The 25,107-nt window shown below is 40.6% G+C and overlaps 1 protein-coding gene across 2 annotated transcripts in view; it reads right to left on the bottom strand.

Moving 5' to 3' along the window:
* Positions 1–25,107, bottom strand: part of TPP2 (tripeptidyl peptidase 2) — a 78,774-nt gene that overhangs the window by 19,039 nt on the left and 34,628 nt on the right. Inside the window, exons 15-24 of one of the 2 annotated variants that reach the window (XM_074963226.1) lie at positions 24,036–24,112; positions 23,242–23,348; positions 18,042–18,196; positions 16,953–17,069; positions 16,147–16,247; positions 13,081–13,177; positions 12,638–12,775; positions 10,144–10,388; positions 9,810–9,888; positions 7,640–7,678 (exon numbers count right to left, since the gene is read on the bottom strand). In XM_074963226.1, coding sequence (XP_074819327.1) covers positions 7,640–7,678; positions 9,810–9,888; positions 10,144–10,388; positions 12,638–12,775; positions 13,081–13,177; positions 16,147–16,247; positions 16,953–17,069; positions 18,042–18,196; positions 23,242–23,348; positions 24,036–24,112 — 1,155 coding nt within the window. The remainder of the gene's footprint in view (positions 1–7,639; positions 7,679–9,809; positions 9,889–10,143; positions 10,389–12,637; positions 12,776–13,080; positions 13,178–16,146; positions 16,248–16,952; positions 17,070–18,041; positions 18,197–23,241; positions 23,349–24,035; positions 24,113–25,107) is intronic. The other variant, XM_074963235.1, reaches the window with a different exon arrangement.

Genomic DNA, 25,107 nt, shown 5'->3' with positions numbered 1-25,107 from the left:
CAACTGAATTACTATGGTATAGTGCATGACTGAATTTAGACATTTAATATATTGCTATCTACAGAAAAATGACCTTCATAAAGGAAATCTCTCAGTGTGTAGCACTTACTCTCAGAGTTAAATGTCACAGCTATTCTCATCTCTCATGGCAAATTAAGCAATATTACAATTTATGAAATTATGTATATGATGTGCAACTAGAGTCGGTAAGCCTCAAAGTGTTTTTACAGAACTACAAACTGTATACATACAAGAATTACTTCACTTGCCATCAAAATATGGACAACTGTGGAGTGGAACTTAACCACAATTGTTTGCTAAATTTGGTACAAGTGGAAGAAATTGAGTTGTATCAGATACAAACCAAACATCTTATTTTTGAGTCATAGCAGACATTCACACTTTTTCAGATCTGCCTCATCTTAAGATTTTCTGTAACATAACCTTAGCAGCTAAATGCTTGAAGAAAAATGTACTCCTGACCTGATGCCCTCTGTGCCAAATTTGATGCTGATGAAAAATATTTATACCTGTATTACATTACCCTTAAACAAGGATTATAATAGAAGTGTCACCAAATTTAATTATGACAGCACACAGATAACATTAAAATAGTATTAAGATTTAACCACTTATCCCACCACTTCTTTTCCCCACCACGCAACAAAAATTAAAAGTGGAGGTCAGATGTCAGCTTCATGTCACATATGTTTTTTTAGTCTCATTCTCTTTTCTCATTTATATCTGTCTACTTTCCCTCCCTCTCATATCTGTTTAGTTAGACTAAGGCTATGTCTACACTACCGCGGTAAGTCGACCTACGCTACGCAAACTCCAGCTACATAAATAACGTAGCTGGAGTTGACGTACTTTAGGTCCAGTTACCGCGGGGTTTACACCGCGGGGGTTGACGGGAGAAACTCTCCTATCGACTTATCTTACTCTTCTCGTCGGGGCAGAATACAGGGGTTGACTGCAGAGCGATCTGCTGTCGATTTGGCGGGTCTTCACTAGACCCACTAAATTGACCGCCAGTGGAACGATCGCAGGGCGCAGATCCCGGCTGTAGTGTAGACCTGCCCAAAAGCTTTTCAGATTTAATTTGATATTTTTTCCAAAAAAAAAAGTTAATCAGAATTGACACATTTGTGAAGAAATTTTGATTTCAATAAATGACATATTCTGATGGAAAAATCTTTGCAATGGAATTTTTTTTAACCAGCTCCACTAATAATCATCTGTAACAACTTCTACTGAGGTGCTCACAACATGTCATATTATATATATATATAAATAACTCTGACGTGCCAGGCACATAATTACATATAATGAGGTTATTCTAATTCACCGTTACAATTTTCATATGAAATACTCCATGAGCACATGCATACACATACAGCTGGCTTACTAAAAAGGCCATTATCAGCTTTAAAATTCAAGCAACATATGTAACATTGCATTTTTCCATTGCACAGGATCTCTCGCTGGGCCATTTGAATGTATGCAATTTCTCATAAAGGCACCAGCTGAATTTGCAAATAGTAAAAAAGAGGCTCAGAAAAAGAAAATATAAATATTTAAACACAAACACTCCTTCCCATTCTTATCCTAAGTTCTCCAAAAACAGGAAGATGGGAAAAGGTATAGGCTATGCCAAACTTCCAACACATTAAGACATCCTTGCCTACATTTCCCTAAAGCAGAGGTTTTCAAACTGTGGGGTGTGCCCCCCTAGGCAGGGCATGAAGGAACATTTGGGGCAGCTCAGTGAGGGAGCATCACCTCCACCCCGACTCACCTGAGTGGACCACCCAGCCCCTGGATCAATGTCAATGCCTCCGTGCCCACTCCTGGCTCCGCCCCCAGATACCATTGCATCTGTCTTCCCCAACCCTGAAAACCTGAGAGAGGAGGGGGCACAACCTAAAATTGTAACTCAAAATGAGGGGCCTCAGCTCAAAAAGTTTGAAAAGTTTGTTTCCGAGCATAGGTTTTCACAGCATGGGGTGTGCTGAGGTTATTAGGGAGAGAGTGAAGACCTCATGCGAAGCAGAACAATAGTGTCTTGCTATTTCCGAGCAGCAGCAGCAGCAGTGGTGAAGGCAGCTAGTGCACAAAGGAAAGCAATGGATGAAGGGTTTGAGAGCCCAGCCCTGGCCCTCCACCTCACCCCACGTGTGCCCTCGATGCTGGGATGATGGCAGCAGGCAACAAGGGAGTGGGGTCTGGCCAGCAGAGGAAGCGCCTGGAGCCAGCAGATGCAACCTGCTGCAGAGAGAAGGGCTGGCTGGGAGAGTGAGAGCAAGAGGGCTGGGAAGGACTGGGGAGGAGAGAGAAGGGAAACAAAGAAGGGTCATGCGTGGGACATGAATCTTTGAAGGGGGATGCGGCAAATACAAGTTTAGGAATCTCTGGTCGAGACTTCTGTTTACTCAGATGGCCATTTAAAACCAGTTTGTGCATCCCTTGCTTTTAGACGAGAACACATATGAGAGACATGTAGATTCCATTTCTCCTGATTATTCCAAGATTATGCCCTATCGCTAAAAAGCCCACAACGTGAGTGGCTTACTAGAACAGCTCTCTCACTGCCAAAAGGAAAAATCAGTGGGCTTCCATTTTCATTCCAACTCCATGTACCCAAAGCTGCTGATATAAACAATTGCAATTTGGGTTCTGTTACGATACTGAATACTTTGTCCTTTGGGTCAGGACATGTGGAAGAACTTACATGGTGTAAAACCAGTTTACTCCTCTCACAGTTGACTGGCAGGAATCTTTCTGCTGGGGACCAGCAGCCCTGAACCCCTTTATGGTGGGCTCAACCCCAGACACTCATCTGTTGTGACCACGGCCAATCTGAGGCCACCTCTAAGAGCAAGCTTTGGTGGATCTTTAGGTCCTGCAGCCACCAGAGAAAGGAGGCCGGTAAGTCTGGGTTTGCTGAAAAGCAAGACAGAAAAAGCCCTGAATGGAGAAAAATAGTGGCTGTGAAGCTACAGTTAGAGTGGAACCCATCCTTTTCTACTTTGCATCCAATCTCATCCCTCAGGCTTTCAGGGAGAGGGTGAAATAGTGAGCATACTGCCCTTCTTCACATCTCCACTAAGGATTAGACCCCTGCTCAAAGCATGAGTTTCAAGGCTTGTCTTCACTGGGAACTTACATCAGCACAGCTACATCTCTCGGGGTGTGAAAAATCGATATGCCTGAGAGACGTAGCTATGCCAACCTATCCCAATGTAGACAGTGCTAGGTGGATGGAAGAATTCTTCTGTTAACCTAGCTACCACCTGTGAGGGAGGTGGATTACTTACACCGATAAGAAAACCCCAGCCATCAGCATAAGACAGTGTCTGCACTGAAGTACAGCTGTTCCGCTATCACGTTTTCAGTGTAGACATACCCTGAGTGATTTCTGTAGTGAAGGTATAAGTAGACAAAGAATACCTCCTTCAGGAAGGCTGGCTGCTATAGCCACAATGACACTGGGAAACACTTGGAAGCTGTCGACAGGAGAAATACAAGCATTTAAACTGCCAGTAGCAACTCTGAACAAAGTCTAAGTGATCTCTGGTGGTCCACACAAATGGGACTATGCAAACAGGTGTTTTACACATCCAGGACCACAGGAATGCCCTCAGACTGGCCACTTCGATCACAAAGCAAAGGGCCTCCATAAAGCTTAACTGGACTGAGAGGAAGAAATTCCTAGTCTTAAAAAACATGAAACACAAGCTGTCCGAGGAAAACAGAGTAGAGATAATAAGTCTCTTGAATCTGCCTTTTGGAGTAAGACTTGGGAGACTGCTCCAGAATGGATCATTTAAGCAAGTCTCCTGGAGTAGAGGGGTTTTGCAATGCCTTGATGGAAACTTGATAGAGTAGCTTACAGAAACAGTGTTTAAGGCACACAGACTAGAAATGTAGCAGGTCTACATATAAGTGAACCTACAGCCACCTTCTGATGGGTTGTTGTAGACCCTTGACACTTCCGGCAAAAATGCTTCTGAAGCACAGCAGACTGATCTCTCTTACTATAGCATGTCCTGAAGCAGCCAGAAAATGAGTGTTTGTTATCATGGCTTGGAAAATGGGAATCCCAAGCATTTCTGCCTAAAAACACTGGGACTTTGTAAGTGGTTCCCTATTGCAGCAAAATGTCATGTGGGATTATTCATAGGCTGAGACACAGACACATAAAGGCAGGTATGTTACCCCTGCATACAAACATCTTCTCAATATTTCACCAAAGGGGGTCATGGGTGGTCTCTGTCGAAAGCTAAGAACTAGCCAATTGTGCGATGTCGGTATGAGAAATCATTTTAGAGTTACTAACATGTAGGATACTGGGTTTCAAAATGACTGAAGTGAAACTTATCACCTGAGGCGAGAAGGGTCTCAGGGCTAATTCCATCAACACTGAGAACAATGGACATACATGAAGCCAGCCTTACGTTTACTGTCTGGACCACGTGCAGGCTTGAGGATTTACAATGACAAGAACCCCAAGAAAAGTGTCTGAATAGGGAATCCCTGAGGTAAGAGACATCAGTTTACCTGTATAAGAGAAGCAGAAAGGGTACACGACTTTATCCATTACAAAGAAGAGACCCTGCCAGCAGGAATGTCTCATGAAAGATAGATCCCATCTTTCTGAACTGGACAAGTGCTGTAACAACTGACCATTGGATGAGAAATACCATATCTTGTTAATAAGCATAGCCTATAGTGTGTTTTTCATGTTTTTCGTTTACTTGTAACCTTATGTTTCCAAACCCTTATACTTGCTTTTATTTGAATCTGTCTCAAGCTCTGTTAAATAAACTTCAATTTGGTTTTACTATAGTCACAGGTAAGTGCCTTGTACGAAGAAGAGTGCTGAATTAAGATGAAACCAGTGAACTGGGATGCATTGCTTCTGTGGAGGCAGCAGATCAGTATATAATGTGCATGTCCAGAAGATAAGGGACTGGGTACTCGGTGGTACATAAATTGCAAGCCTGCACTGGGAACAAACAGGGCTTATGGAGTGCAGAACAGAGTGCTCACATTGCCTGCAACCAGTAGTTGGGGAGAGTTTCCCCTAGAGGGCACAGACAAGACTCTCTCACTGTATGTAGAAGGTAGTGATTCACCCCGGATACCCCCAAAAGTGTCACACAGGCTACCTCTGAAGAGGATTAACATGTAAGGGAATCTTGGCAGCAAAGTCTCTGGACCAGGCCTATAGCTATATAGTTCTGAGTGACACTGGAGGGTAAACTAGTAGCGACCTCCAGGAGGAGGTGGTCCATCTGTTCAGAAGTGCACTCCTTCTCCTTCTATAGCCCTAACCAAAACATCCCAAGGCATATATTACCTTTTATACGGGCAGTTTCCATTCTATTGTGTCTTCTTATGGGAACTCACTATTCCATCTGTACAGAGTGTAGTTCCACTACCAGACATGACCCATCCTTGCTGATGGGGGGCGGGGGCACAGAGTGAGGGCAGCTGGCTTCAGCAGTGTTACTGAATATGCTCAGTCCATGTGAGCATGCTCAATACAAGGAAAAGGCAAATGGGGCTGGGGTGGCGTGTGACCCCGCATGCCACCCCCTCCCCCCACCCTGCCTCTGCCCACTACCACAAGATAGGAAAGTGTTTCCTGGAAGCCAGAAGTGTAGCATTAAACTTATACTTTAGGAGGCATGGTAAGTATCAAAAGGACTGACTAAGGACTAGTTGTGAGCTTAAGAGCCCCTTTATGCCAACTAGCAAAGGTAATAGCTTATCTAAAGTGATCACTCTCCTTACAATGTGTATGATAATCAAAGTTGGGCCTTCTCCCCCCCCTCCCCCCCCCCCACACACAAACCCACTCTCGGAGAGTGATCACTTTAGATAAGCTATTACCAGCAGGAGAGTGGGGTGGGAGGAGGTATTTTTTCATGCTTTGTGTGTATATAAAAAGATCTTCTACACTTTCCACAGTATGCATCCGAAGAAGTGAGCTGTAGCTCACGAAAGCTTATGCTCAAATAAATTGGTTAGTCTCTAAGGTGCCACAAGTACTCCTTTTCTTTTTGCAAATACAGACTAACACGGCTGTTACTCTGAAACCTGACATTAATATTCAATACACCCTGAATGGTTTTATGAATAGGTACTATATAAGCTCCTTTATTGTGGATTCACAATTAGTGGGATCAACACATCCTATCCTTCAGGAAAAGAATGCATTTACGTGGGCATTTTTATAGTCTTTCTAAATGAGTTATAGTTAATTCTAGAGATGATACAAAAGTGAACACAGGAAAATGGCAGCAGTCTGCATCAAAGTTCTTCTTTGACAGTCTGACCTTCTCCTTGTACTGATATATCCATACCAAGACCAACAAAGATAGCAGCCTCTCAACCTTATAGGTTCTCAGCTTATATAGCAAAGGTGTAGAATATACTGCATTGAGCTGGTAACTTCCATGACCCACATCCTCCTCCTCCTCCTAGTCAAAACTCCGACCCATCAGATTAGTGAAAGGTAGAGATATGCAAGTAGGTGTGATTTCCTTCCAGAGCCTGGAAACAGACTTCACAGAGAGGAAAGAAAATAGGAGGCAAAGTAATCATGTCACTTTAGAAGAGGCAGCAGAAAGGGTGGGAAAACAAGCTAGCCAAACATAAGTAACCTACATCTGCTGGGAGACAGGAAAGAACTGAAGTGAATGACACAGCCCTTTTTAAAAAGGCCTATCATCTTCCTTTGTTTTCAACTGCCCATCTGCTGGCAGAATGTTACAATACGTACTACAGAATGATAAAATGCTCATTTTATTGAAAACACTTGTACATTCCAATGTTACTCTATCAATTAATTTATTTACATGAAGGATACTAGATAGGAAAATGACAGTTTTCTGTAGATTATACCACCTGCTCCAATTATGATTTCTACCATTCCATGAACAGGCTGACTTTATGCCAAAATTAAATTATTCTATGATTCTATTCTACATTGAGCTATGGCTATGCTTTGTTTAAGAGGATCACAGAAGCTAGAGATGGAAAAGTCTATTAGGTCATTTAGTCCACCCCCCTGCAAAAGCAGTGTTGTTTGCTAAAGTATGTTTTCTAGTGCTACATCCAGTCTATGTTTCAGTACAACTAAGCCTCAAAGAAATACGTCCACTTGGTGGTGAGGAGGGATTGGATACCATGCTTTATATCATAAACCTTAAGTTCAATTTTCAGTGCATTCACTAAGAGACCAGATGAAAGGCAAAATATTTGCCACGGAAAATCTCGACTCCAAGCACTTGAGAGAGAGAGAGAGAGAGAGAGAGAGAGAAACTGGGGGAGAATATAATAAAGAAAAGGAGCTACAGAATGACTCATTACAACACATGCATTTTTAAGGCACTATCACAGAAGTATCTGGGTGCTCAAGTGCCACTCAATTACTTGGTATTACAGTAATGTTTTGTTGGTCTAACAGCAGGTGTTGCTTAAGGCATGAAGTGGATAACTCAAGATGACATAAGAGAAGGCAGCTGAGGGAGACAATGAAAAATTAAGTATAATACTAATAGAAAAATTCTCTAAGTCATATGCAAAAAAAGACTTAAGCATATCTTTTCCAAAAACTGACATTCAGTACCTTTTTAAATTTTCCTTGTCGTTTTGCTGCAGACTGCCCCTGGGAGTTAGAACAACATACCGTAAGAAAACATGCACACTACACAGGATGGAGACACCTTCTCTGTATGATTATGGTTTATTTTCAACCTAGAGAGCTCAAACTACTGAAGTGCCAGGTCTGTGATCAAAACATTCTCTTAAAGCATACAAATATTTTAATGTCTTTTAAATTAAAAAAAAATGTATTTTTGTGTATACAGTTTGTTGTTCCTAGTAAGACAGAAGTGTTGTTAACCACTAGCGCAATGAACAATGGCAAAATGAATTTTAGAATACAATACAATTGAGAGTTTTAGATTAAAACTGAAATTGAGTGGTACTGTTCCATTTTATAATACTTAAATAGAATTAATGTACAAAAATACTACTGCATTTTTTTTTTTCAGTTCACACTTAGTGGACTAGAATAACACTGTTGCCTATTCCTCCCTTCTGTCACTTGGTGCATAGTGATGTTCACTGATGGCAGCAGCAAGAATGTGACACTATTGATGGCACTTATCCAACAAACTGTTCCCATAACATGATACACAAGTGCGTGACTGTGTAAAGAATCTGAGGTGAAAAGTTTGCTCAATGAGCTCTGTTTTTCTCTTGAACCATTTTCAGGGAAACTGACTTGATAAGCAATAACTACTGCATCTCCAGTGGTTTCCACTCTAGAAATGACTGTACCTAATGGTTATTTAATTTGATGTAAAATAGCCTAGCCAAGAATTACAACAAATTGTTCTGCTGAATTTCAGATGAAACGGAAAATATCTTATACTATCATTACAGTTATATGTTCATCAAAACAGCAATAAACTTCCAATCTTGCTGTGAATTTACTGTACATACAAGTAAATATAAGCCAAACTAAAAGTTTAACATGCTGGATTAGTGGGTTTCTCAAGTTTTTCTGGCCCAAAAAAAAGTACGGCTTCCTAAATACAAACGTTCCATTTTCTTGTAAATTGTTACCTAGCCTGTAGTATTATATGTACCTAGATTTAATACATTATGTTGTCTCCATAATATGTCACAAATCAAATACATTTAATCTAACCTGCCTGAAATTATTTCTTGGCCTGCTAAACAAGATTTCCTATGTCTCAGTATATGACTGCATAGAAAACATTAGACATTTTCCATGGGAATAGAGAGCTCTCTATTGGGGGGGGGGGGGGAGAATCAGTAGTTTTTAAGGCAAGAGAATCTTTTATATGGACTCTAACTCTGTAAATATTGACATTTATAAACACTACCCAATGTTGATTTAATCTTAGCAATAACCAACTTAAAAAATACTGGAGTATCTGAGGGAATCCTTCCTAAACTTAGCACTAAGTGAATAAACTGGAAGACTGATTTGGCTTTTATAGCTAGAGTCAGACTGAAAATTCATTCAAGTCAAGAAATCAAGTTTCTAGGTCTCTACATACTGACTAAGGAGGTACAGCTTTTCCATTATGACATAAGGAGGTAGAAAAGAAATCTTATGTCATTACATTGGCGCGCACAGCTGTATTAGTGGTTGACAACATCAGAAGTCTGCAGCAGGTAAGAAATCCTGCCCCAGCATTACAGTCTACTAAATAGATGTCTCCTAAGTTTTAAAAGTAAAATGTAAGTAAGTGTCAAAAGGCACATTTATTTTGTGTTTTTTTTGCTGGAAACTGCATGAACGCGAGTAAGGAAGTGTACCACGTAAGTGACTAGAGAAGCAACATGCAAAAGCAAAAAACACATGAAGTAGTATTGTACATTAAACAATGACATTCAGGTAGACAATTACACAAAGAACCCCATTCTTCCAAGTCTGCCGTAACAGTGAAAAAAAAAGCAGTTGCCTCTACAGCACTTCAAAATGCCCCTGCACAGTTTAAAATAATTTTTGGAGACTTACGATTTACATGGTATAATTTCAAATTAAATTGCAAGATTACATTTTAAATATTCAGAATTAAGTTTACACTAAGACAACTGATTTTACAAAAATCCATGTGTCTTACTTACTACACTGAACACTCTCTTAACAGGAAGATTAAGAAAATAAGGCACAATGATCATCATCAAGACACAGAATTTCCCATTTAGAGACATAGGAACTTTTGAGAACAGAGCTTTTATTAGTTTCGAGTACTCACAGCTTTCTTTCCAAGTTCTGTCTTAGACAATGTCAGAGCTCCTACAAGATAACATCCTGGTCCTGCTCCTTTAGGTATTCTGATAAAAAAATAAAGGAAAATAGAAACAATCAAACAAGGATATGCTAAAATGACTTAGTTCCACTAATACTAAACATATAAAGAACTCGAAACGGTCAAACAGCAACACTTAAGTCACATTTTGTTAATCAGTTTACAATGTGAAACTACAAACGCTAGAAAGATATGTATCATATTGATGGGTATCATTTTAGTTGGATTTATAGAGGCAGCTGGTTAAATCTACACCGGAAAATAGGCAACATCAACTTACTTGTCATCAGGCAGAGATGTAACAAAGAATGGATGACTGTGTTTTGGTGGCAATGTCAAACTGTTTGATTTCTTCTTTCCTAAGAGAGCAAGGCTATGGTTTTCATAAATATCTAAGCTCAAAGTATTAGACAACCTGTGAGAAACAACAAATGGAAGGTCTTTGATGCGATCCAGTTCACTGTTCTGTTCATGACGGATTTGTAACCGAATAGTGTAATCTCCTTTCTCCAGTTTCAGGGAATACTGAAAGAAAGAGGTTCTCATAAAATGCCAAGATTAAGAAGTTTTACCATGCACACACAATCCTACAAATAAAAGCAGAATCATGTTTTTCCTTAACCAATACAGCTTTGGCAGCTTCACAGAGAATCTTTTGTCTACATTTATATTAATGAGAAATAAAAGGCAGTAATGTCCCGTCCTTTTGCTTTCAATGGAATTATTACCTCACTGACTAAAAGAGTATACTGTACTATACACTGAGGATTAATGGCTCACTTCGTATGATTTGGGGGATCTGTAACTAATACACATCTTTGCTGGAAGCCCCTAGAATGCTTTGATTACCGTGGGTTGCAGATGTGTTCTCTTTCTCACAGTATTGAGCATTCAAGCCTGAACATATACATGCTGCTACAACCTTGCTCCTTAGTTCCTTTTGCCACTTCAAAGACTATATTCTAGACTCCAAAGAAGTGGGGATGGAAAATATTGTGTACCTACGTGCACTCAATGATCTCTAAGAATTACACCTGCAGCCATGTAGCCTACTGAACATTGGCTGTACAGAGCCACACTTTTGGAAGACTGATGAGCAGCTGTGTCTCAAGAGGACTTCAACTGCAATACCACTCTTCCAAACTAGACATCAGACCTTGCAACTAAGTCCAGGAAGCAATATTGCTTGAAGGTATGGATAAAGGTGATGGAAACAAGTTTTCAGATACCTTTGATAAGGATGTTTCTAAGAAGCTACAGAAGTTGCCTTATTTCTAGTGAAAGCTGTAAGAACTTTAGGTACCAGTGACACAATCTCTGGCAGGTTGTACAATTTTGAATCAAGAAGAGTGGTATTGCAGTTGAAGTCCTCTTGAAGTACACTCAATTATTCAGACCAAGCCTCATTCCCATGAAGTACAATCTAGGGAATTTCCCAATGAGCTTTGTCTTGTCATGATAGTAACTACGAGTTTGCTCTGTGTCAAAGTTATGTAGCCGAGCTTTGTAAGTGGTTAGGGAAGACTTTCTTGAGCTAATCCAATCAAATTGTGACTGCTACCACCAGTACATTACTAGATTTGTTTATATGGAAATCGGACAAACAAAAATTCTGGTTTTGGGCAAAGAGCCACAATATCATTATGGAATATCAAATAAGTAAGGTCCAATTATCATGGCCTTCACATCACAGACTCTGTCTTTCGTATAACAGCAGCAGCAAATAATCTTCAAGAAAAGGTAATAAAAGTCCTGATTCAGCAGAGCACCCACGAATGTGAGCAATCCCATTTAAATTAATGGAATTTAAGCACATTCCTGAAGTGAAGAATGTGTAGAGGTGCTTTACCAAACAGGGATGGGATTAGTCATATGCATATTCTTAAGTTTAGGCATATGTGTTTCGTTGAATCAAGGTCATAAAGGGCAGTCTGCCAGAAGCTCCAGTACTCTGATGAGCGACAATCTTAAATTGATCTTTCCAGAACAGTTAGAATGATCAAAAGCTACATTAATAAAGGCCAACTGGGAATCTGGATTATTAAAAAATAATTCCAAGAAAGAAAATCAGGAAAGAAGACTTCCCTTTTCTTTTTATTCCTCTATACCAAGTCAGATATATAGTCTTTCCCAAAGCGGTACAGGAACCTATACAGAGGGTAGAATACCTACAAGTCTTGTGAAAATCCACCCTCCTACCAAAGGCAGCACCAAAGAAGTCTTCCACAACCAGCCTCTCACACTTCAAAAGGCTGTTGGATTACATTGATTAGAAATCTAATACAGGTGCCTCTGATAGGACAAAGATAACCACTCTGCTAGACAAATATACCAGCACTAGGAAGAGCCTGAGGGACCCTTTCTGCCTTACTCAGAAAAACTGAAACGGTGCAACATCTTAGTAAAAAGACAGGGACTGCAGTTCACTTCTCTGGTAGCATTGGTCACACTAAGGCAAGCAGTCACATGGTAAAAGCTTTTTGTAGTTAAAAAAAGAAAGAAGAGTCAAATTTTTCAAATCTTCTTCCTTTATCTACAAAGAAAGAATGACATGTTCCACCCCATGGAGAAAACTGGCAATTTCCAGTCAGCAAGTTCCTTTTACAAAATACACCACTCAAAAGTGCAATTACTACATGCTGTGATTATCTGATGGCAGGGTCTATCTACACCCAGGGGTCTGGACTGTAGACAGGTAGGGAGGGGGAAGGGAAGGAATATAATTTTCATATTTATGTAGAATGTCTGATCAGGGTAAGTATATCTCTCTGTACCTGATGTGGATAAGCGTCACCTGACCCCATTTGTCTTTTGTTCTGGTCAAATATAATCCACAGCTGGCTGTCAAATTCAGATTCATACAACAATTCACAAAGCAGTGGACAGCTTGGAGTCACTTCCCCACTCTTAGGCTATAAAAAAAGAATAAGTCAAAACACAATTGAATATTGCGTAGTAAAGGTACACTTCTGAAGTAATGATTCAGATTAATCTAGATTAATCATAGTAAAACTTAAACAATCCTTCCAATTTATGATTAATTAGAATCCCTGTTCTTGCAGTTTGCATTATAACTGGCATCAGCTACAGAGGCACCCCAAGATTCTGTGATCCTGCATATCCTAGAGCTCTCCTTACACCTTTTGTTAGAAAATTCACTAAAAAGTTCTAGAGATATGAAATTTAAAACAGCATTAAAGAACCAATTAAAACTTACTTGATGAAAGTTGTACGTCAAAATCATCTCATATAGTTGACGATTATTTGGCAAAACATCTCTGGATCCTAAAGGTTTTATTTTAGCGCTCACTGGTCTGCAGTTAAACACAACAGCAAGTTTTAGGAACAGTTTTCCTAAAACAGTTGGTCTAAACAGAAACTCGCATGCATTATGATACAGTCTTCAATTACATGATCACACGCTGTTTTTTCCACAGGACCCTCGCCTCTTACACCGCAAAATATGGACCTGCTTTGTGGATGAACCAGGGTTATGAAGTGAAGGAGACTTGTCTACAGGTCCCGGCTCCACTACTGCAGAAGTTGGAAGGTATGTAGCAAATGAGGCACGGTATTGCAGGAAGAGTAAGGATGATCTCATGGTTAAGACAGCTCAGTACTACCCTCGAAATTGGACTATATCCTTGCCTCTGCCACAGAGTTCCTATGTGCAAGTCACTTAAACCCATCTTTACCCACATACAACCATTAACTACATGTTCCTCATTTTCTGGGCGTCCAACTTGAGACCCTCGGCTTTGATTTGCAGAAAGGCTGAGCGCTCACAAATGCAAGTGAACTCAGAAGGAGCGGAGCTTGGAACATACAAATTGCAGTACTTTGAAAAATCAGGTTCTAGGGGTCTCAGTTTGGGCACCCAAGGTGAGTGGATATTTCTGACCTTAACGTCTCGGTCCCTCAACGATCTACAAAAGAGGGGGATAATATGCATCTCTCACAGGGGCACTAAAGATAATTCAGAATGTTTATGAAGCACTCAAATACTAGTGATGAGTGCCATAAAACATGAGGAAATTAATAATTCTGTCTTTAGATCAGAGTTTAAAGAGAGTGTGCAGTAAATAAGGCACAGGGGACACACACTGACTAATGAGGAAAAAAATTAAATGGCTGCTCATTAAGTTAGCATCCCCCATGCTGCATATTGAATGAGGTTGGGGTCCTGTAGAAAAAATAATATGTGATGATATAATCAAAGACCATCTTAATGCATAAGCACAAAAGGGCATTTCCTAACTTTAAAGTGCTTTATCTTGCAACTTTAGTTTTCGTGTGTGTGTGTGTGCGTGCGCGCGCGCAATTTCACAGATTTAAAAAAAAAGCAAACAAAACCCAGAAATTCCAGCATGTGGCATCACACTGAGACCCATATGGGTCATCAACAGGTTGGAACTGTTTGAGCCAGAACACAGTCCTCTGCCACTTGAGCTAATTGAGTAACTGACAGCAGTAGCAGGTTGTCATTTTCCACAGACACCAGCACTAGGGGGGAAAGGACACTTTCCTGTCAGTAAATATTGTGAAGTCCCCTAGCAGATGAAGGGTGAGCCCTCAAGAATCTTGGGTTATATTCCTGGCTAAGAAGGGAAGTGTGCTCCAAGAGGCACAGGCCCTTCTTCCTCTTTCTCATCCCCTCCAACAACCTGTCCCTGTCTTGTTCTTCCTTACCCTGGCTCCTGGTCCCAGTCCAATTCTCCTTGCCTACCCATGCCGTCTCCACTCCTCAGGCTTCTCATTCTTACCACCTTTTCCTTGCTCAGCCAATTCTAGTCTCCCTACTGGGGATCCCCAGCTAAGTCCCGGCCTTCCCTTCACACCAAGTGTCCCCCCCCATCCAGTCTCCTAGCCCAGCCAGTCCCAGTTATTCCCTCCTGATTCCTTGCCCTAGTCCCTCTTCCCTCCCCACAGCCCTAGTCAGCCCAGCCCTCGCTATTTCCCCCCGGTTCCTTGTCCTAACCAGTCGCAGATTCCCCCTCACCCACTTCACAGCTCCTCATCAGATTTCCCTTCTCCTCCTCTGCCATTTCCCCCCTTCTCCCACCAGTTCTCAGTTTTATTGTCCAGCCAGTCCCAATCTCCCTGCCTCCCACCTAGCTCCTCATCCAATCTCAGTGTTTCTCCTCTGTCCCACCAACTGTTTCCCAGTTCCAGATTCCCTCCCCGCACCCAACCTCTTCAGCTTTCAGTTCTAATCTTCTTGCTCAGCTAGTCCGAGTCCCTGACCCCTTCAGGATCCTAGTAACAGTTTCTGTTCCTCCTCCCGCCAGCCCCAGTCTCACCCTGTCCCTATCTACTCCTTCCTCCCCCCCTCCCCCATTCAGTTCTAGTCCCTTTTGCATTTAAGTCAGGTGGCTTCCTCTTCATCCTCATTGGGACTCGAACAAGGAGCCCAGAAGGGGAGACTAGGACTGACTGGACATGGCAAATGCGATTAGGATGAGAAGAAGTCTTTCTGGACACCAGCAGGCAGGGTCACTGAACAGACGAGAGCCAGTATCCCTGCTCAGTTCCAGACTCCCACCCTACTCTGGCCTAAAGCAACCTGGAGCTACCATTATAAAGAAAGTCCTAGCAAGTCCCTCTAACCCTGGAATGGAACATGCTCAGTCGCTGTGTGACACACAGACAGTCTGGTCAGCACTAGAAACTCTGAGGCGCTGGAATATGCTCAGTGAGAATGGAATCTTTAGAGATTTTAGCTACTAAACCCTATGAAGGCTGAGCATGTGCAAATACATTTTTTCAAAGGCTTGTAACTTTGCCATATTTGGGTAGATTTTTACAGGAATGGTAAAGACTATCCCCAGCCAAAATTCAAGTTCTTGCTCCAAAGCACAAGGGCACTACGGCTTCTCAAACAAAAAGTTGCCAGAGTGTTCAAAACAAAAACATTGCAGAACATGTTTTTTTCACCTTGCCTTGTTCTCTGAAACAGCTGCACTGTTCAGGCTGATTTCTTTTTAAGTCAGCCTGAAGCAGAAAACTGCATGGAAAATTTCAGCCCAAATGGTTAAGGTTTGGCAAAGTTATAAGAAACTGAAAAAGGATCTTAAGAAAAGTGGTGGGTAGGCAATGTTAATAAAAGGGGTTCTATTCCCCTATTACAGTTACCTGGAAATAACCACAGAGTCTCATTCCAAATATTAATATTCATTTTACTGTTAATTCATGTTTATTTTCAGAATTACTATTTTAATTACATGCTAAGTAACTCTGAAAGATCAGACAATTTTCAACACAGCCCCCAAAACAGCAACTGTACCTGAGCGTTTGGATCCAGCTTTTCAGATTTATGCAAGGAGCAATATCTTCATATTTCAGTGTGGACTGAACATCAAAACGGACAATGCCTTCTGAAGCATGCTTTAAAAAAAGTGTTTAACAGTTAACTTGGTTCCCAGCTTTATTTATAAATACATACAAAAAATTCTAACCCATTACTGGCCTTTCTTCAGAATAGAATCATAGAAGTGTAGGAGTAGAAGGGACCTCGACAGGACTTCTAGTCCAGTCCCCAACACTCAAGGCAGGACTGTGTATTATCTATACTATTCATGACCGGTGTTTATCTAAGCTGCTCTTAAAAACTTAGAATGATGGAGATTCCACAACTTCCTTAGGCAATTTATTCCGGTGCTTAACTTCCCTGATAGTTAGGAAGTTTGTCCTAATGTCCAACCTAAACCTTCCTTGCTGTAGTTTAAGCCCATTGCTACTTTAGGTATTTAAGTTTGAAAAACCTGTGTCCTAGACCATTATTTCCTGTAAATACTTGGAAGTTTAGTGGATGAACAAAGCAAAAAAGATCAGATCATAAGTATGTTTCTCAGAAATGTTTTAAATTTTCTATATACTCTTTGTAATCCAAGCTTTTTTGTACTAATCGTGATCAATACATTTCTGTGGGTTCCTGTTCCTATTACTGTGCATTTAAGAGTTATTAATCACTGACCTATATCTCAGCTACATGTATAGTCTGAGTTTTCTTCAAGTTGCAACTAACGATCTTTTCATCACCAAAGAATTTCTTGAACTGATCAACAGAAACTAAAATATGAAAAAACTCACTATGTTTAACTGAGTAGCAGCACAAACTATGCCATGGAAGGAAATTGTGTAATCAATGCTGACATCACTAAGGCTGGCCCACCAACGAGCAATACAAAATTCAATGGTTTTTCCACCCTGGATAATAGAAAAGACAAAAGTTAGACATATTCACATCCTCACCTTCCATTCTCATTCCCCACCCACCCTAAAAATAAATTCATAAGAACAAAGGAATTTGCATGCAGTTCTAAAGTACTCCAATTATACCAGTAATCCAAGTTTACACAGAATTGGCCAGGAAACTAGGATTGCCCTGAAAATGCAAGACAATTCCAATAAATCATGTCTGATATCCTAGCAATGACCAAAAATGAACACAACAATCCAGAGACAGGTGCAGCATTTTTCTATATAAGCAGGTTTGAAATAAACATACATTCAAATAACACTTCTTCCTTCTTTCCCAGTTTGCAGGAAAAACAGCTTGATTAGCTTACAGAAGAAGAGGGAGAGAATGTTGCCTATCCGTATGTAGAATTCACTGAGGGAAAGCCAAGATGAAGAAATGAATATTTAGTTTTGAAAGCAGTGAGGTCCACGGACTTCACTCTCTCTTGCAAGAGTACCATAATTTAGGTACAGTTCTATGGCATTTTCAAAGAGGCTCAGGACTGAATGGACAAAGAGCATGAACCCCGATACGACTTCCAAGTCATGGCTGAGGCATGTTAATGTGGCAACATGAGGAATCTTGCATTATCACTACCTTTATTGTGCCTGTTCTTCAAACAAACAGATTTTGGATTACCAATCTGTCTTCTTTAATAAGCATTAAGTTAATCCAGCAACTGAAGACACCAAATTTACTTATGTTCAGTTTTAACATCAAAATGATAAAATATGGAGTAATAAAGACGACTTGCAAAAGAGTGGAAATATAGTGCATTAATTTTAAACTAATTTAACATCATAATTCCAGTTGAATCCAGGCCCTGCTATGTTGTGCTTCTTTAACTTCTCTGCATAACACCTCAACAAAACCAATTTTCTTTCATGCTGTACTGTTAATTTTTGTACATATTGATATTTAAATTCAAATTAACTTACTAAGACAGGAAATGCTTCAGTCACTGATCCTTTTTCTGGTAAGGATGAGAATTTATAGAACTCATGGCTTCTATATGCTTTTTGTTTCATTAGCTGAACCGCATGAAGAACAAACTTGGCAGCCACATCAGTTGAGCAGGAACATACTGTAACTTCTAGATTAAAGAAAAAACGTTCAAAACAGAGTTTAATTTCAGTAGCCAAAAAAAAGCTAATAAGAATGGAAAATGTTTAGAGAAAAATATTTTACCCTGACAAGAAAAAGAAAATTAGACTCCAACGTATTTGTAATTTGTAAAAAAACAGTTATTATTCAGCACACAAGTGCCTATGGGTACATCTACACTGGGATAAAAGACGCGCAGCACGGTCAGCCCAGGTCAGCAGACTCAGGCTCGCGTTGGGAGGCTAAAAATTGCTGTGTAGACGTTCAGGCTGGGGTTCCAGACTGGGCCATGGGACCCCACGAGGTGGGAGGGTCCGAGAGCCTGAGCTCCAGACCAAGCCTGAATATTTACACAGCAATTTTACAGTCTCGCAGCCTGAGTCAGCTTCCCAGTTCAGCTGCGGGTGTTTAACTGCTGTACTGACATACACGAAATCCATGATTAAAGTAATGTCATATAATACGTATACAAACAAGAGTTTCTCGAGGTGGAAAACCAGTAAAGCAAAAGACTTTGTACAGAAAATAAGTGATACTTGATAGAGCACTGAAAATTGTATACTAACCAGTATAGGTTTTTTGATTGTTATCTTTTAAACACACACACCCTGACATTGGATTCCAACCTGCTCCCGCTGAAGATAATGAGAGTTTTACCATTAACATCAGGTGCCACCGTGACAAAGGATTCAGTTAAGTTCTTATCCTCCGTGTGGACCACAGCACTTGAAGGGGAGAGACACTTTGCCAGAGGGTTTCAAAGACATTTGCTGACAGAGGCATAGCGACACTCAGGAATCTTGGGTTCCATTTGAAACTCTGGATGGGAATGTGCTCTAGCAGGCACAGACTTGTGTGTGAATTTTCCCCAAGCTTTACCCCTTCTTCTCTAACCTGTCCCTGTCCCAAGTTGTGGGTCTTCCCCAATCCTTGTCCCAGGAGAATTCTGCATTTCACTCCTCCTCCACAAACTGCCTGGTCCCAGCAGGGGAAGCTCTGAGACACAAGCTCCTTGTTGTCACTTCTGCTGCCCAGACCCAGCATGGCCAGAGCAGACGGAAACTGCAATTGGAGGGTAAGCCCTGCCCTGGAACATGTACAAGACAAATAGAATCTTTGGGAAATTTAGCTGCAAAATCTCTAATGAACATGTGAGAAGTGCAATTTTTCAGAGGCACGTAACTTGGCCAAATTTTCACAGGGATAGAAAAGGCACATCCGCTACCAAATTTCAAGCTTCCACTCCAAAGCATGGGGTGCTAGTGCTTCTCAAAGAACATCTTTTCTATTCTTTTCTTCTTCTAACACGGGCAACAATATGTTTTTCTCTAGCCTCATTCTCAAAAATGGCCGAACCATTTTGGTTGAAGTTTTCAAAAAAAAATGCAGCCTGGGGAAATTTCAGCCCAAGTGATTGAAGTTTTGTAAAGTGATAAGTAAGGCTCAGTGTTTGTCATGGAGGTCATGGATGCTGTGACTTTCCATGACCTCCGTGAATTCTGCAGCAGCCCAGTGCAGCTGGCTCAAGTGCACTGGCTGCTGCTGGGGCAGTCTTGCCTCACTGTGGCAGCAGGAGTTTGGGTGAGGAGGGGTGGGGGGGAGGATCAGGGCTTGGGGTTGGGATGAAGGACAGAGCTTACCTGGAGGGGGGCTCCCCTAGCACCACATGCTGTCTTTGCTGGCAGCTAGGCACCGCCCCTGCAGCTCCCACTGGCTGCGGTTCCCAGCCAATGGGAGCTACAGAACTGGGGCTTGAGGCAGAGCGGAGGCAGCACGTGGAGCTAGGGTTGCTGCTCCCCAGCACCCGTGCCGTCCCCCCCAGGCTGTACCCCCCTTCCAGCACCCGCGCCGTGCCCCCCAAGTCCACCCCCTCCCAGTTTTAGTCAGGGGTATTTTTAGTAAAAGTCACGGACAAGTCACGGGCCACGAATTTTTGTCTACTGCCTGTGACCTGTCTATGACTTTTACTAAAAATACCTGACTAAAACAGCCTTAGTTATAAGCAACTGAAAACAGAGGTTTATAATGGGAAGTGTGGGGCAAGCTTAACAGGTGGTGCTACCAGCCTGCTTGCTAATACCTGCTAGGGAGGACTTTTGATACAGACTTTTTGACCTAAAGTGGCCACTTCAGGTTTGTATTTAAAAAAAACACACACACACACACAGGCCATATGCTCTTGATTTGCCCCAAGCTACAGAACTACTAATCTGATGTTGTAACAGAATTATTCTAAAACACTATTCTGTTTATTTTTGTGTGTGTGTGTGTGTGTGTGTGTGTGTGTGTGTGTGTGTGTAAGTAAAGACTGCATAAATGGCTTAGGTAAAACAAAAATTAAGATAATAGAAAGCAATCAGTCATTATAAAAAGATATCTATTTAAGAAATAACTGTAAGAAAATTAAGATTGAAAATTTCTCTCAATGGCGTTTACGTACTAATCATACAACTTCCAAAGAATATTTATTCTACCTCAAAAAACCCTTGGTGTTGAAGTCTAGAAACAAACAATGAAGAGATGTGTCACAGCCATTTTATTCATGTGTCATATTCCCCTGTATGCTGCCTATCCCCTTACTCAAATTATTTTGTAGCTGGTTAGAAACGGGGCAAGAAATTCACAAAAGAAAGTTAGTTTTCAATGGCATTTTTTTCATCATATGAAACGATATGGAATGTTTTGCATGCTGATGGTCTAACTGATCCATTTTATTCACATCAAAACAAATGTTTGTTTGTTTAAAATATCCACTAATCTTAAGGCACATCGCCACATCAAGGTCAACAGAACAAAAAAAAATCCAATTTCCTATATCTAGACACTTTATAATACCATAAACATCAAAAGCCTCAAAATTTTTTTTATTTTCAAGTACAGCACAGCCAAATTTTTAGAATGCCATAACAATAGTAACACTGAAAGACGAGGTTTAAAGATGAATCTACCTCTCTGTTTTAACTATTTAGCAACTACACACCACTCAACATTAACCTAATTACTCCTGGATATTACATCAATACACACACCCCCAAGTTATCTTGTTGGCTTTCCCAGACCATACCAAACTCAAACAATCCAATCTGTAATACTGGTCAAGAGTAAAAATTGAATACAAAACCAAATATGAATTCTATAACCTTGTACCATCCAGGAACTCTACAATCAAAACTGTCCCCACACACATTAAATTACACTTTCACATGGAATAAGCCAGTATCTACTTCTTGTTCATATTAGATTAATACATTCACAACTCCATCCAACACACATTAATATTCTCTAATAAAGTGCAAAATATTAAACAGCCATGTTAAGTTCTAAATACATTTGTATTGTTTTCTAAAAAGAAATGCTTGTAAGAATCTCCATAATATGTATTAAAGAAACAAAGAAGTGCTGAATGCTCCTCTTACTCTTGCTATATATGGGTGGGACATATTGTACCTCAAAATAGCACCCTGTAACCGCCACATTCACCATTTGTATATGGTTATGACATTTGTACAAAGAATGCCTTGTAAGGTATACTATGAGACTTCGTATTTACTGAAACTCATTGTTCTATCAAAATATGTATATCATCACTGTACATGCAGTTATGAAATTTTGCTATATGGTTGTTATTGAACATGTTGCGAGTCTGGGAGATGCCCACAGCTAGCTCTCAATTGGCAACAAAGGAGGTGAGCCACATCCCGACCGGTGTTAAGTGACCATCAACTGATCAACAGGAGTATTGTAAACAAGAGATTTACATAATGGGGATTGCTTAACTCTGACTCAGCAAGGTCTCAGGACATGTGATGCTTGACTCCATGGTGGAGCCAGTTTTTTTCCATGCGCATGAACTGAGAGTATAAAGTAAGGGACAATGGAATCATGAGTCCACCTCTCTTCCCCCACCTATTCTGAAGGCAATGAGAATGTTTGGAAGAAAAAAGACTTTGAACTGAGGCGATTGGTACCAGGCTGAACAGGGAAGTCAGCCTGTGTATTAAGAACTGTGAACTGCTTATAACTCCTAGTGGGGTAAGAAAAACTGCCCAATTCGAATTGTGCTTAGTCTGACAAAGTTGAGGATTTAGACTGCAATTTTACCTTTTATTTCTTATGTAACCAATACTGACCTTTATGCTTAACATTTATAATCACTTAAAATCTTTCTGTAGTTAATAAACTTATTTTAATATTTAATCTTAACCTGTGAGTTTGTCATAAGTGCTTGGGGGATCTGCTCAGATTACGAAGCCTGGGACATGTCCATTATCCTTTGATGAAGTGGCAAACTAATGAATGAGCTTGCATTGATAAAGAAGGCCTTGAGTTATGTAAGATGGTACATATCTGGGGTACAAGGCTGGGGGAGAGGGAGGATTTGCTGCTGTTTCCCTGAGTATAATTCATAAGTGGCTCTGAGAGCCTGCATGCAACTTTGGGTGTGCCTTCACATGCTAATGGCTGTGTCAGAGCGAAGCCTGAAGGGGCTGCTGGCCACTAGTAGAGCAGTGAGAGAGGTACCCTGACCCAGAGAGAAAAAGGGGACGCTGTGGTCCCACAGTCCAAGTTGTACCCAGGGGGGTCTGTCACAATAGGCAATCAGCATATAACTCTGCAATTAGCATTCTAAAGTGGAATACTGGCATGTCCCCTTTAACATCATGTTCCTACATGTTTTTAAGCCAGGCAAAAGAGGGTCAATTGTAGTACTACACACACAAATTTCCCTCAGTGATGCAAATATACCCAATTATTATTTACTAATTTTTTCTTGTAGTGCCACAAACCCAATCAGAATTAGAGTCCCATTGAGTTAGACACTATATTTAAAAAAAAAAAAAAAAAAAAAAAAAAAAAAAAAGACACTCTCCCCCAAAAGAGCGTAAAATAAAAAAAAAAAATAAAGCATTTCACAAATAATTCATTGATCTAATGCTGAAGTCTTACTCATAACACTTCCACTGAAATCACTGGGAGTACTGCCTGTTTGAAAGACCTAATTTTTTGTTAAATTTGTATTTTTATTTTCCTTACCAGCCCATGTAGCTCCTTGAGGAACCTCAATGAAGTGTCTTCGGATTTGACCAGGCTTAAAATGCACATCAGTATATGAAAGGTCATAGTGTGAAGATTCATCTATTCTGTGAATATAATTTTAAAGTTTAATAACTTTAAAACTGAATAATCTTTTTCGAAATCTTAAAAATGCAGCTAGTGGGGTTAAAATCCCCATGGCTCATATACAGATGAGACCATGTCACTTTGGATCATGATGCCCCTTGCTTGCACAAGTGCTTATTTCAAAGGGAACCTGTGTTCCATAACAGAATGAGCTTCACCGTTATTGCATGCAAAGTACATCTTTATGTCCAGAGTCTCTTCAGAGCCCATCAGCACTGGTCATAGTAATTCATGACAACTAGTTTTTGTCAGACATGAGCTCATCGCATTTCCAACAGGAGCTAGACACACCATGTTAACAGACAACATTGGCTTTAGGATTTTGGTGCCTCCTGGTGTTCTACCAATGCACTATAAATCAGCTTGTGACTCTTCACTACCCAGTCTTCATGCAGCACCATTGAGTGAGGACAATGGCATTACATTTACATTAACTCAGCTTCTCTCTCTCTATTGCCCCCTCTGTATTCAGGATGGGGCAATTTGCACTATTCCTTGTGGCAGAGGACTTATATTAGCTTGGATATTGAGACAACTGAAACCAGAACTGACTGAAAGACCCAAGAAAGCAGCTAGGACAATATATCATAGTCAGATTATGTAGCCATGCACGGGAGTAAAAAAGAAAAAAGTAAATGTTCACTGACCTTGCTGGTATAATAAGAGTTATTGGAACTCTGAACAAAGGGCCTGCATTAGGCGTTGCTATATCATAACCACACACCTGACGAATTAATCAAAATAAAAGTAGTTACACAGCAACATATCCTAAAGCAATTTAAAATGATGTAATATGACCAGAGTGAGCTTCTATAGATTGGCTGTGGAGTATTTTGCATCTGTATCATTATTGCTCAATGAACTTAGAGGGGCTACAGGCTGAAGAGGCTTTAATCACTGCCACACCAGAAAAACATTTAAGTACCACCAGTTTAAGAATTAATAGTTTTTTTTAAAAAATTCAACTTTAAAAAATATTTTTAAGTAATACATTCAGAATCCCGTACTTTTTCATTGGTTTCTGCACTGCACAATCACTTATGACAAGTTTAGTTACTTGGTTAGGTAAGGACTAATTTCAGCTCAGACCTCTTCCTACACCGCTGTCTTGTGTCCCCTCTCAATTCCCCCCCCCCACCCCCCGCCGCCACCCCCTTACACTTCCATTATTGCTCTCCACACCTTGATGGATTGTGTGCACAAAAAACCAAACATTGCTTAAGTCCCAGCCTTAAATATCAGCATGGCTGAAACCATACTACGTCCAGAACCTTTGACAAATTTCTTCACTGCTACTGCAGCACAATCAGAGACCTTAGTTTTTTATAATTGTTCTAAAAAACCTGAAGTGCTTTTTTTCTAAAAAGGAAAGTTATTTTTGTTGTTCCACCAACATTTGAAAATTCCAGCTGCAATGCAATGGAAACGTTTTAGTGCCATTCTAAGTTTTGGACTCTTTGGGCGGATAGTCAACTATTTTAAAAGGGATCAATGGGGCAAAAATGAGGGAGAGAACAGAAAAGGCAAGAGAATAGCAGAACATCTGATCTGAAAGCAGCCTCTCCATTTAATTCAGTAAGACACACTTCTAACTCCACTATCCTTCTCCACATACAGGGAAGTATTAGCCACACAGGGCATGTCTACATTGGAATAAAAAAACCTGGGGCATGGCCACGGTTGGCCCAGGTCAGCTGATTCGGGCTCTAGCTGCGGGTC

The sequence above is a fragment of the Natator depressus genome, chromosome 1, assembly GCF_965152275.1.
Source record: "Natator depressus isolate rNatDep1 chromosome 1, rNatDep2.hap1, whole genome shotgun sequence".
In the NCBI taxonomy this organism is placed as follows: Eukaryota; Metazoa; Chordata; order Testudines; family Cheloniidae; genus Natator; species Natator depressus.
Note: the sequence above shows the minus strand (reverse complement) of the source record. Positions and strands in the feature narration are given on the sequence as shown.